This window comes from Echinops telfairi, unplaced genomic scaffold (genome assembly GCF_000313985.2).
Source record: "Echinops telfairi isolate 266 unplaced genomic scaffold, ASM31398v2 ScPeMD7_443;HRSCAF=831, whole genome shotgun sequence".
In the NCBI taxonomy this organism is placed as follows: domain Eukaryota; kingdom Metazoa; phylum Chordata; class Mammalia; order Afrosoricida; family Tenrecidae; genus Echinops; species Echinops telfairi.
The window spans coordinates 47,316,209-47,330,376 of NW_022104341.1; the positions used below are offsets into that span (position 1 = coordinate 47,316,209).

The window sequence follows — 14,168 nt, forward strand, 5'->3', positions numbered from 1 at the left end:
GTATCTGTGCTTCAGAGACCCATGTACCCTAGCTTTTGTTTCTCTTTTGTACATAAGTTTTCTCTTGGCAGATTATACCCCCTCTCGAACCTGTTGTGATGTTGACTCCCCTGTAGCTGACACCTTCTTTTTTCTCTCTAGATAAAGTTTGCAGATGCTGAAGACATCCTTGTAAGATAAAATTTATGGTCATAATTGAACAAGCTATCTTTGTTCCTTTCAGAAGGTAAAGATAAGCCTGTCATTAAAAATGGAAAGTGTGGATGTGCCCATTCGCCTTTTCAGACACATTTGAAGCAGATATTTTAGGAGTGCTGAAACTATTCACTTCTTTTCTCTCTCTTCGCCCACTGTGGCTGACGTGGCTTTGCATTGCCCCGGGCACAACCACATATTTGGGCAACATGTTCAAAAGTGTAGTTTGACCATTGTTTTTTTCCCTCAAACCTCAAAAGGTATTATTTAGTTGAGAAGATAGCTGTCAGTCTAATAGTTACACTACCGTCCAGTCATTTTTTCTCTTAGACTGCTTTTAAGATCTTTTCTTAATCTTCAGATTTGTTCAGTTTCATGATGATGTCTCTAATAATTAACAGATATTTATTGCATTTCGTATACTTATGGGTTTATTTTACCAATCCTGAATATTTTCTGTTTTTCTCTTTCAATATCAATCTTACACCCAGGTAAGATGCCCTTAGAAATGTTTCAACAAACTGATGAAGCACTTGCTCATCTATGCTGAGAAATTTAGAAGACATCTACCTGGCTAACCAACTAGAAAAGATCCATATCCATAACCTGTGCTAGTCTGGGTTCCCCAGAGAAGCAAAACCAGAGATGCTTGTATGTGTTGTAGATAGAAAGAGATATCAACTAGTGTCTTACACAGTTGTAGAAATGAAGTCCAATCTAGTTCAAGTTAGGCTTCTCCTGACTTGTGGAAGCCAATGAACATGAAGCAGGATGATGAAGCAAGACAGCAAAGGGCACAGGCTGGAGGATGCAGAGGTCCAAAGTTAGTCAATGGAATTCACTGTCAGTAGTCCACTGACAGCCCTTGGGATTTGCAAGAAATACAACAGGAGCCAGAGGAACCAGGTGCAAGATCCAGCTCTCGTAAATGGCAAAGGGACACAGAAGATTTGACTGTGCTTGACTTCTCTGTCTTTTTTTTAAATCATTTTATTGGAGGCTCTTATAACAGTCCATACATCAATTGTATCAAGTGCATTTGTACATATGTTGCCAGCATTATTTTCTAAACATTTACTTTCTATTGGAGCCCTTGGTATCAGCTCCTCTCGACTTCTCTGTCTTATACAAAAAGGCTTATGATACCAAGGACGTGTCATCCAGCTGTGACACAATTGATAGGTTGAACTCCACCCTTGCCTTTACTCAGGAGTACCTAGTTGACATAATCCCTAACCATCACACAATCTTTCCAAAGAAAGCTGACCCCTTCCCCCCCAAAAAAATCAAACTCACTATCACCAAGTCAATTCCAACTCATAGCAGCCCTGTAGGATATGATAGAACTGCCCCTGTGGATTTCTGAGACTGATTCTTTACAGGAATAGAAAGCTTCACCTTTCTCCCATGGAGCCACTCATGGTTTCAAACTGCTGACCTTGTGGTTAACAGTCCAACTCATAGCCCACTATGCCATCAGGTGACCCAACAGAATGCAAAAATTATTAATTCAACTAGTGTCACGTACAAGAAAAATTTTACTGAAGATTATTCAACAGCAGTTACAGAAGTACATTGATAGGGAGCTGCCAGAAATTCCAACTGGATTCAGAAGAGGATGTGGCACAGAGATATTGCTAATGTCAGCTGGACCTTGGATGTTAGCACAGTATAGTAGAAAGATATTTAATTGCCTTTTATTGACTATGCAAAGGCGTTTGACTATATGGATCAAACTATTTAGGTTGAGCTGTTCACCTGCTGTGGTATACAGCCCATCATGATGCAAGAGCCATAAAAAGTACAAAAAGGGAGACAGACCAGACTGCTCATTCTGCACCTTGGCAGCACAGAACTCTAAGAAGTTTAAATATGCACCTGGTTTCCTGGCTTGTCATGAAATTGTAGTTGCCCAAGTAGGAGAACAGATGTATTTCATCATTTATTAGCTTTTTTTTAACATTGAACTCTGAGATGTTAAGGCATGTGTTATGTATACCTATGTATTTTATTCTTGCTCCAGATTCTGAAACTATAAGCAGTAGGCTTACTCTCTTATTTTCTTTTTTCTGCATATTTTGGACACATTAGACTTTCTTATTTTGTTATTCTTACGGTCTAACATTTTTCAAAAGCAGTGTTCTCTCTAGAAATAGGACCAACAGGAGTTATCCACACAGAGAGAATGAAAGTTTGATATCAAGAAATTAGTGGATGCAATTGTGGGGTCTGGCGAGTTTGAAATTTTGGGGGTAGGCTGGCAGCCTGGGAACTCCTTGCAGGATTTCTCCTTTATAGTCTAGAGTCAGAATCCTTCTTCTCCAAGAAATCTGTTTTTGCTCTAAAGGACTTCAGTTGATTTGACATTCTGGAGTGTTGTTTTTTTAACTTATAGATAACTGAATGTAAATGTTAATCATATACACAAAATATCTTCACAGCAACTACTAATGTCTAACCAAACAACTGGTACTATACACTAACCAAGTTGACACATAAAAACACTTCTCTTTTGTATTTTCTATCTTTGTGTTTCTGTAAAAGATCCAAGGTACTCCCTTCAAATCTATCAGAAGTAGCCTCTTGCTCTTAGAAATCTGTGGTCTACTAGCATCAGAATCACCTAGGAACTTACAAGAAATGTAGAATCTAGTCCCAACCTTTGACCTATCAAATAACATTATGCGTTTTAAAGACTTTCCCATGTGATTCATATGCACATTAAAATTTGAGGGCTGTTTTAGTTCTTTAGTATTCTCTTCATTTGAGCCTAATCTGCTGTATACCAATCCACACACCAGTGGCCAGTTGTCTTCAAATCGATTCCAACTCATGGTAGCTCTATGCATGTTAGAGCAGACTTTTGCTATACACAGTTTTCAGTGGCTGATTTTCAGAAGTGGATTGCTGGGCCTTTCTTCTGAGGTGCATCTAGAGGGACTCGAATTTCCAATTTTTAAGTTAGCAGTGGAGCATGTTAACTGTTTACCACTCAGCACCTGACAACACTCAGGTGCTGTCAAGTCAGTTCCAAACTCATAGCGACCATGTACAGCAGAATGAAACTGCCAGATCCTGTTCCATCCTAACAATTGTTCCAATATGTGAGCTCATTGTGGTAGTCACAGTGTCAGCCCATTTGCTGAGGGTCATCTTCTGTTTCTGTGCCTCTCATTTACCAAGCATGATGTCCTTCTCTAGGGACTGGTCTCTCCTGAGAACATGTCTAAAGTACATGAGATGAAATATGGCCCCGAAGGAGCATTCTGGCTGTACTTCTTCCAAGACAGATTTGTTCATTCTTTTGGCAGCTCCGGGTACTTTCAATATTCTTTGCCAGCACCTTAATTCAAATGCATGGATTCTTCTTCTGTCTTCTTTATTCAATGTCCATTTTCATATGCATATGAGGCAATTGAAAATTCCATGGCTTTTGAAGCATGCTCACCTTAGGCCTTAAAGTAAATTTGTATAGGGAGCATATATTTGAGAAATCCTGGTAATTACATCCAAGTAAATACAACACACATGTATTTATACATAGAGAAGAGTTGCAGCATGCGGTAATTTTGAGAGATGAAATAAATAGAGAAATAAGGTAGTGACGTGGTGGGAAGGATGGGAGGACCCCTTTAGGTAGGTTGGTCCATACTTGTGCCTCTCTGAGACCTTTAGAATTTGAACTAATCTGAAGTCTAATGTTATGTGTCAATGTAACTAAGCGAGAGTTTCAGTGGTTTGGCATGTGCTCTTCCATAATGTAATTAACTTCCATTTTGTGATCTGATGCAAGCAACCAATCAGTTAAAATGAGTTTCCTTGTGGGTATAGACGGTCTCCAGTATATAAATGTACGTTCTGGCAAAGTTTATTCTCTCTTTCTTGATCCTACCTGCTTCTTGTCACCTGACCACCAGTTCTTGGGTCAGAAAGCTGCAAAATTTCTGCAGAAATCTCTGGCTTGCTACTTGACCTACAGATTTTGGATTTCTCAATCTCCATCATACCACCTGACCCAAGAATTTGGGACTTGTCGTCCCCCACAAATAGATGAGTCATTTCCTGACAATTGTGTAGGCCATCTCCTTGAAGTAAATTTCTCTCTCTCACTCTCTCTCTCTTTCTGATTTTATTTCTCTAAAGAGAGTTGAGATCTGAAAGATGAGGAGTCAGCCAGGAAAGTAGCATTCCAGATGGAAGGAACAAAGAATGTAAACATTGTAACACAGAAAACACGTAAAAGAGTTTAGTACTCTGGCCTACTCAAGCCCAAACAAGCTGTGCGCTACCCGGGGCACTAGTGCGTTGGTCTGGTGTTGTGAGTGGGAAGGTCTGAACCAGGTGACATAGGAATATTCAGGTCATGGGAAGGAGCGAGGATTTCTTCTTGGTGCAATCGAAAATTATATTCTCCCTTCATCACCAGATATTTTCAAACAGACCCTTTGCTTGAACCACTTCTTCACTTTTCAGGTGCATGTCAATTCACCGAAATCTGCTACTGCTCCTAGGAAAATAATAAACGTGTTCTGGCAATATTTTCAACGGATTCTCTGCAGGGTTCTGTTATACACTGTTTAAGAAATTTTTGAGTACCAGACAAGGGAACTTCTGTTAAAACTTAACACAAGTTGTGTCAAACATAGACCTAAAAAGTAAAACTACAATATAAGAAATAAAGACTTAAATTTAGCAGGACAAAAAGGTTCTTTAAGACAAAACAAAATGTTCATGAATATGTGAAACCATATAAATTCGCATACCTGGTATAGACACTTTAGGGAAAAAAATGTTGTAGCTTCCTATAAAGTTAAACATGCCTACTTACCTAACAAATAAAAACATATGCAAGGTATTAAAAATGTTTATGGGGGGAATTCCATTATCTTTTAATTCAAAATTTTCCATGAGATTTTGAATGTCTTCCCCCTTGCATGTCTGCAAATATAAGTCAAAAAGTATTGCTGTGGGGCTCCAGTTCACCCGTGCATGGGTTTATTCCACACAAAGCATGTGGTTGGCAGCAGACAAGTTCTCTCAGCAGTACACTTGTCTTCATCTCATTAGAGTACTTTCAAAGAAAAGGTTCAATCAAAACAATGGCTTACTACTGGGGCAGTTACACTTGAGGTAGAGAGTTCTGCTCAGAAAACTGTGACAACTTAGCTCAGAAAATTTTGGCAATAGTGTTTTGGAATTCCAAAGAGGAAATTTTAGTAGATTTTCTCAAAGTGACAGCAAGATCACTTATCAGGAAGAAGTTTTAAGAAACCTAAAAACTGCTTTCATTTTTTTAAAAAATGGCAAGTAAGTTGCATTAAGAAATTTTCCCATCATGACAATGCCTCTGCTCATTCTTCTGGGGTAGCAAATACTATTTTATGAGAATTTCTTTAGGACACTTTACCCCACTTTATCCATTACAGTTCTGATCTTGACTCTCAGATTATATTTATGCCCCAAACTCAAAGGATATTGAAAAGTATTATCCATTGAGCCCAAGGACTTTAAAACTGTTCTTTTGGTAAGATGTCAATTGAAGGATGTAGATTTTGGGGGCAGAAGAAATACCAGAAACAAAGTAAAACAAACCAACGAAAAAGCCTCACTGCCATTGAGTTGATACCAACTCAAAATATTCCTACAGGACATGGTCGAACTGCTTATATAAGTGGGTTTCCTCTTTACAGGCACAGGAAGCTTCATCGTCATGCCTTAGAGTGTACAGTAGTTTTGACCTGCTGACCTTACGTAACCCACTAAGCCTCCAGGCTTCCTGGGGAAGGGTTAGAGAAACATAAATGCCACATTAACAAGTACATAGACCTAGATGCAAGATGTGGTCAGAAACAATAGCATCAAATTTTGATGTTGTTTAATGAAGGTTTCTCTGATTTTTCAGCATTCTGTTTGATTTATCCTCATATAGAGAGGCTCTAGCCTTTGTTTTTAAAACACTTTCTCCCTTTCTAGAAATAGAAGTTTTCTGGTCTTCACTCTTTAAGGAATATTTATGTATTTAAAAATGAATATGGCATTTGTTATGTGCCAGGTATTCTTCTGAGGGTTTATTAAATATTTATTAATTTAAACTTCATAACAATCCTAGCATTTTGCTAAGTTTTTTTTGGGTGTGTGTGGTCTCTATCAGGGTCAGCTAGAATCCTGGATGAGCTATGAGACCAAACTGATCTATCCTGAATTATCTCATCTGATCTTTCAAGGACAACTAGAAGTATGGATGACCCTTAACAAATTGCCTCACATTATCCATTCCAGAGACCATGCCCAGATAACCTATTGACTAACACCACCCCAAGTGATAAGTTAAACAAGATGTGGATTACAAGAGCAACCATTACACTGGAATAAGGACCAATCAAAATGCAAGAATAAGGGCCAATGGGGAAGTAGGATAGGGGATGAGGCACGCAAATGGTGTACAGTACTGCCACCTGACCCCTATACAATCCAGCGCTATACCCCTAATGTTGTCCGCTTCCTCAAATCATGGGGTGACTGTTTGATCATAAAAACTATGGATAGCCTTGAGAAAAATGGGAATTCCAAACACTTTACTGTGCTCATGTAGAACTTTTACTTGGATCAACAGGCAGTTGTGTGAACAGAACAAGTGAATACTGCATGGTTTAAAATCAGGAAAAGGGTGTCAGGGTTGTAGCCTTTTACTATTTTTACTCAGTCTGTATGCTGAGTGAACAATTAGTGAAGCTGGCTTATATAAAGATGAATGTGACATCAGGATTGGAGGAAGGCTTATTAACAACCTACTATATGCAGATCACACAACCTTACTTGCTGAGAGTAAGGAGGACTTGAAGTATGTGGAATACAGAAAGGTTATCCCGCAGATTGTCCCCCCATATTATATGCCAAACCTAAGACACTGCTTGCTATACATAGTCAATTGACTATACCAGCGGTTCTCTGTGGGCCGTAACCCCTGTGGGGGTTGAATGACACTTTCACAGGGGTCACCTACGCCCATCGGAAAACATATTTCTGATGGTCTTAGGAACTGAAACACTGCACCTCTATCCATCTCCAGGTGAGTCCACCCACATGCAGATACACCACATATGAGTAGTTGGCGTGAAGGCTGTTACCCATGCTACACCATGCTTCAAGACAAAATTTCATTTATTTGTCATTAGAAATAAGTATTTCACAGTATATAAGTACATATTAGTTTTGTGATTAATCACTATGCTTTAATTATGTTCAAGTCATAACAATGAAAATACATCCTGCATATCAGATATTTACATTGATTCAGAACAGTAGCAAAATTAGTTATGAAGTAGTAATGAAAATAATTTCATGGCTGGGGGTCACCACAACATGAGGAATTGTATTAAAGGGTCTCGGCATTAGGAAGTTTGAGAACCAGTGAAACAGAGGCACTTAATCCAATTTGAGGTCCTTTATGAAACACCGCCCTGTCCCATGCCATACACAAAATTAGCATGAGCTTATCGCTGCAGCCACTGTCATTCTATCTAGTCTTCCTTATTTTGCTGACCCCCTAGTTTAACAAGCTGGATGTCTGTTTCCAGATTGGTCTCTGGTAGCATGTGCATCCTCACTTCTAAGGAGCATTCTGCCTGCACTTGGAAGACAGATTTGTTTGTTCTTCTGACAGCCCACCTTGTATTTAGTATTCTTTGCCAGCACCACAGTTCAAATGTATCAGTTCGTCTGCAGGCTTCCTTCCCCATTGTTCCACTTTCACAGGAAGTTGAGGCAACTGAAAATATTGTGGCTTGGGTCAGGTGCATCTTCATTTTCAAAGTGATATCCTTTTTCTTTAACACTTTAAAAGAGGTCTTATGCAGATTTGCCCAGTGCAATGTGCCTTTTGATCACTTTTCTGCTGCTTCCACTAGCAGTTATTAGGTTAATACCTAATCAAATAGTTCCTTTCGTATCGAGGGGTTGGATTGTGCTTGTAATCTATTGATGCTGTACAGCACTGGACTGGTAGAAGTGTAGGAACGGGAGATCATTGCAAATGCATTGTGAAGTACCTCTTTTGTTGGTACCTCTGTTGTTGCACTCCATTCCTTCCAAATTCATGTTGGAACACTGAAAAGTTTGAGAACTGAATATATTTTTCTCATAAGAAATAATAGAAAACCAAATAATTGGTTCTGAGGACCAAAAATTGTACTTATTTGTGGGGGTAGCCAACACCCCACAACTAATTATGGGTTCGGAAGTCACAATTGTACGGTTAAGATATATAAAGATAAGGTGGGGGGAATGTGGGGTGGAAGAGGGTAACCAATTACAAGAATCTAGGTATGGCCTCCTCCCTGGGGGATGGACAGTAGAGAAGAGGGTGGAGGGAGACGTCGGACAGTGTAACTTATGACAAAACTATAATAATTTATGAATTATGAAGGGCTCGTGGGGGAGGGGAGGGAGGGGGGAAATGAGCAAATGATATTAAGGGCTAAAGTGGAAGGCAGGTGTTTTGAGATTGATGAGGGCAACAAATGTACATATGTGCTTGACACAATGGATCGATGTATGGACTGTGATGGGAATTTTATGAGCCCTCAATAAAATAATTTTTTAAAAAGATATATAAAGTTGTAGAGAAATGGGAGAGTAAAATAAAGAAATCAGACACATTTCATAGTAGCATGCTCACCTCAGCTATTGGTGGTATACATGGAGGTGGGGGACAAGCGGGCAGGAGAGAGCATGAGGTTTTATTTCTAACCAAACTTATAGATCTTTGGGGGCATGCATGCCCTCTGATTACAGATAACAATCTACATCATAGGATGGGGTTGTAACATAGGCAATATGAGTAATAGGAGGTGGATGACCTAGGGGCGTACATGCGATAGTAAAGGGAGGGAATATGAGTACATGTGGCAAGATGAGTGGACCCTAGACTCATAGTAGCCTAACCTTGGTCACCCTTGAGTGGGCTTGACTTTCCTGGGCTCTCCTTCAGAGAAAGAATCTACTATCCTTATCAGAAGGGAGTGGGACAGACTATAGTGTGGATTGCTCTAGATGGGTGATGACCCTTAGGGAGGATAAACTCTGACCTACTTTCGCTGACCTCCAAGTGCTTACCATGTGTTGCAAGCAGCTAAGTTTCATCGTTAGGCTGCCATCTTGACGTGAGTCTGCCCATCTTGTCGCATGTATACCCTAGTGCCTCCCTTTCCTATTGCGTGTACACCCCTAGCTCATCCACCTCCTATTGCACATGTGCCTATTGTAAAACCCCTTCCTGTTATGGTGTAATCAGGGGGCTTGCACGTCCACTAGCATACATAAGCCTTGATTAGATGCTTAAGCACTCTCTTCCCGAACTTGGCTGCTGAAATCATGGCCATCTGGGTGGTGAGCAGTTGCATGCTTTATTTTGTCTGATGTCTCTTTATTTTACCCCCAATTACACAACCGCCCCTTGTATCCGTTCGATTATGGGGGCTGGTACCCCATAGGCTCCCCAATGAAAGATGAAATTGTTTATACCTGTAAAGATTTATAGCCTCAAACACAAACAAGCAATTCTACTTTCTGTTGTTAAAAGGATGGCTGAGTTGGATATCCAAATGTACATGAGAAGAAATTTTGCCATCCTTGCCTCTGAGAAGCATTCTGGCTTCCAAGACAGGCTTATTTGTTCTTCTGCCAGTTCATGAGAATTTCACCACCCTTTGCCAAAACCTTAACTCAAATACATCAATTTTTTTCTACATCTTCCTTCATTGTGCAGCTTTCAGATATATAGAAGATGAATGCAAAAAACCCCAAAAACCCACGGCATGGCTCAGGTGCATCTTAGACATCTTTGCTCTTTAACACTTCAGAGTTCTTGTGCATGCAGTAGATTTGTCCAATATTTCTTGACTGTTCCTTCCATGAGTGCTTATTGTGGATATAAGTAAAGTGAGATCCTTGACAACTTCAATATTTTCATTTATCATGACGTAGTCTATTAGTCCAGTTGTAGAATTTTGGTTAACATTTGAGTTGTAATGCATATTGCAGACTGTATTCTTTAATCTTCAGTAGTAAGTGTGAAGAGGAGAGTTGGAGTCAACCCACAAATATATATAGATTTGACAGATTATATTAGCTGTACATAAATGCATTTGCAGCAAATATATTCATGGATGTGGTAGAAGAGACGGGAAAAGTCACGGAAACTTCTCAGGCGTGAGCAAATAGCTTGAGGGAATACGTTGCTATGCCTGGGTTTTAAGGGTACAGTGTCGGGTGATACCAAGGTTAGCTAGAGTTAGCATAGTCCACAAATACTATATTCTACTTTGGTGCATAGCAACTGGGATCTTAAAAGTGAGTGATGGGATCATGAGTGACGATATAAGGTGCAACTATTAGCCTCTCCCTTTCAGTTGGAAAGATGAGTGATGGAAATCAAATAGATGGGAAACAATTAGTTCAATGGACTAATGAACCTCACAAATATCAGTCATCGTCACCACAGAAAAAGACTAGAGCTAGGTGCCTGGTTACCAACTATTAGAAGATCCTGGACCTAGGGCAAGGAAAATACGAAGAAAAATTCAGAATCACAAAAAAAGACCAGGCTTATTGATTAGATAGAGACTAGTAGAACCGCTGAGAATATGGCCCTTAGACACTCTTAAAAGTCTAGAATGAATTGATTCCAATGGATCAATTTTTTAAGTTAGGCTCGTCCATAAAGGGAAACTATAACTCTCGTGAGGTACTCTTATATTGACATAAATAACCATTTGATACCTAAAAGGCAGTATTCAACCAAAGAAACAGTTCAGCAGGGTTAGGGAAGGAAGGACAGAAACAGTTAACACCGGGAAGAAGGGGAAGAAGTGAAGTTACACCGAGGGGACTGCAAGAATGAAACAAAATATATGAATGTAAACCACCCAATGCACAAAAAGTTAATAAAATACAATAAAAACAATTTAACTACTGAACATGAAAAAATTCATTTTTTTGGTACAGGGTATTTTAATTTTAATAACTTAATAAAAAAGATTATGAATAGATATGATTCTTAGAATTACAGTGAAAAATTAATTTAAATTTTTGGTTCTTATTTTATATTTACATTTTCTGAGGCATCCTTAATAATAAAAATGAATGGGTAATTTATGCATGTCAAAATAAAACATAACACTCCTTCCTAGTAACCCTACCCAATCAAAATAAAGTACCAAACCTTTGTAGAAAGAATACAGACTGATAAGTATTCAACAGATAATTTTATCTTAGTTTCTTTTCATAATATGCACATGAAATGAGACGGTATACAAGGCTGATCAAAGGCTACGTACATATTATTAGAGTCATATAAAAATCATTTAAGGCAAGCTTTATTATTTTATTTTAAATAAGGAATATGAAATGTGGCCTCACAATCAAACAAGCTGTTTAGGTAATTCCTGGTAGTTGTATAATGGGAATTATGAATATAAAATGTTTAACTTTTACTGTATAAACCAAAAGCAAATGCTATTCATATTGCAGGAAAGCGAGCAACTCTTACACAACATCATTACATTTACAATGTCACTGGCAAGTAATCTGGTAGCATATAAAGCCAATGTAAAATTTCCCCAATGTAGAATTTTGAACATTTTCATTACTTGTATGTCACTTTTCTGTCACTGGAAAAATATCCTAATAACAGGAATTTTTTGAAACTTCAAGTTTGAAACCTCAAAATAACAAAAGAATGTATTTTTTTTGGTTCATGTACTATAAGTATATTGATACTGAGGAGAATGAATACTTTATATGAAACAAATCTTTTTGACAAAAAGTTTTAAGCTAAATCATAGTACAAAAGTAATATTAAAAGCTAGAATTACATAGGTCTGCATAAAAACACTGATTTTCAAATTCTCATTGGAAAAAAATCTTAAAAGCCTTTTTTTCTCCTGGAGCTTAAATAGTGAATGATGTTCTAGTATGCAAAAATGAACCACATTTTCTTTTTTTTTTTTTAAACATTTTATTAGGGGCTCATACAACTGTTATGAACCACATTTTCTATGGAGACTTCCTTAATTGTTAAACTTGCCAATATGCTCACGGGCTATAATAAGCCTTTGAATTTGTGCAGTGCCTTCATAAATCTGTAAGACAAAAACATAAATGTATGTAAAATGCATTCAGAAGATTAAGCAATTTATACAGATTTACTCAATATCTTTGAAAATACTATCAGCCCATTGAATTTTCAAACTCTATATACTGCCTGTAGTTTACAGTGAATCAAATTCCTGGTTTCCTTATAGATGAAACTATTATAGAAAGTCTTATCAAGATATTTATCCAACTTTTCTGAACTGTTCTTTGCTACTTGTCACTTCTATCCATTTTCTATTCTTATCTTTGGGTATGAGTTTTTAATTCTTGCCACCCGAAGAAGAGAATAATTGCTAAAGATGCAGGATGTATTAATTTTTGGTCCTTTAGATATTCTCAGTAGCTAGCCCACATTTCCAGTTTCTACTTCTAGCCTTAACTATTTGTTAGATCATTTTTACAGATGGCAGAAAATTAGTAAAGAGCTGATAATAATAGTACTATTATAATACTTAATATTAGATACTTCATAAGAATATCAGCAGAAAAACCTGTAACTTGGCAAGAGACAGATTCTGGTCCTCCGTGTGTTCTCATGCTTAAGTGGAGGGGCTGCACGTGGAGCTGGTCGCAGAACTGCCCAGATGTGTGTGCATAGCACAGTGGGGAAGCACAGGCAGGGAAGCGGCACTGAGGAGTGTGGTCCTTTCTCCACGGTTTTGTAAGCCGGCGATAGAATTAGAAGACAGTCTTCTGTACCACTGCCTCCCCCTCTCACTGGTTTCCGGCTCCCAGTAGAGTTTATTGAAATCAAGATGATTTGGCTAATTTAAACTTTCATTTTAAACAGCAGGCAGAGTTTCAGTAGAGCAAAGGATGTGTTGTAATGAACTTGGACATGAAAGCAAAATGGCTCACCCAGAAACACTGAATATGACAGTACTGTTTAGTTTGGCTATTTTACTTTAGGTCATATACTGAAAAAGTTAAGGTACATGCTGAAAAAGTAATATTCTTGTCAGTACTTATTAATTTTAAAAACTTATCACACACAGCCATCTATAAAGTTACTGAGTTATTTTTCCAAATAGTAAAAAATCTCCAATAACCAGAAATTAACTTGGTTTATTAATGTATTTTTTAATTATTTCTTCTCTTTTGTTGTGAACTGACTGGTTTACAGAGTAAATCTGTTTTCTATTCAATAATTCATACCCACTTTTTCATGTTATTGACTGTGATGCCCACAATGTAATGTCACGTATCTTACTTCCTGTTTCCATTCTTCCTTCTTCCCTAACCCTTGTTGAGAGTTAAGGTTTATTGTGCCAACCTGGCTGCTAAACACATGTGGGATTAATTGAAGGGCAGTTTAATTAAAAGGTGTAGAGATAAATGGCTTGGCGAGCCACACCTTTCTTGTTCTCTGGTCTCTTGCTCTCTTGCTGGTCGGACTAGTGTGCGGCTGCCTTAGCTGGCAAGGCTCACTTTCTGCGAGACATCCCTGAGAAGCCACGTGGACCTACTCTGATGCAGCCCTGGGTGCTGGAAAAGCTGCATAGAGACCCCTGCCAGTGCTGAGATACTTACACCGCCACTGGATTCAAAGACTTCCTACCCACTGGCTTGTGATTGTTCTGTATTCGGCGTCATTGCGTGTGTTTTGTGAGTCTGAGGACTTTGTAGATTGGTGTCGGACACAGGGGTTGAAGTTGGACTTATGGGCTTGGACTGGCCTGGGTTGGGATGCTTTCTTAATGTACAGTTAACCTTTATGTAAAACTCTCTCTGATACACATGAGTGTTTCTGTGGATTTGTTTTTCTAGTCTACCCAGACTAACACACTTGTCAACTTTGTCCTTGGGTAAATGCTGCCCTT

At 38.5% G+C, this 14,168-nt stretch overlaps 1 protein-coding gene across 1 annotated transcript in view; it reads right to left on the reverse strand.

Moving 5' to 3' along the window:
• Nucleotides 1-11,442: 11,442 nt before the first annotated feature.
• Nucleotides 11,443-14,168, reverse strand: part of ACADM (acyl-CoA dehydrogenase medium chain) — a 45,221-nt gene continuing 42,495 nt past the window's right edge. The window contains exon 12 of the mRNA XM_004699325.4: nucleotides 11,443-12,335. Within this exon, the coding sequence (XP_004699382.2) occupies nucleotides 12,264-12,335 (72 nt within the window). The 3' untranslated portion in view covers nucleotides 11,443-12,263. The remainder of the gene's footprint in view (nucleotides 12,336-14,168) is intronic.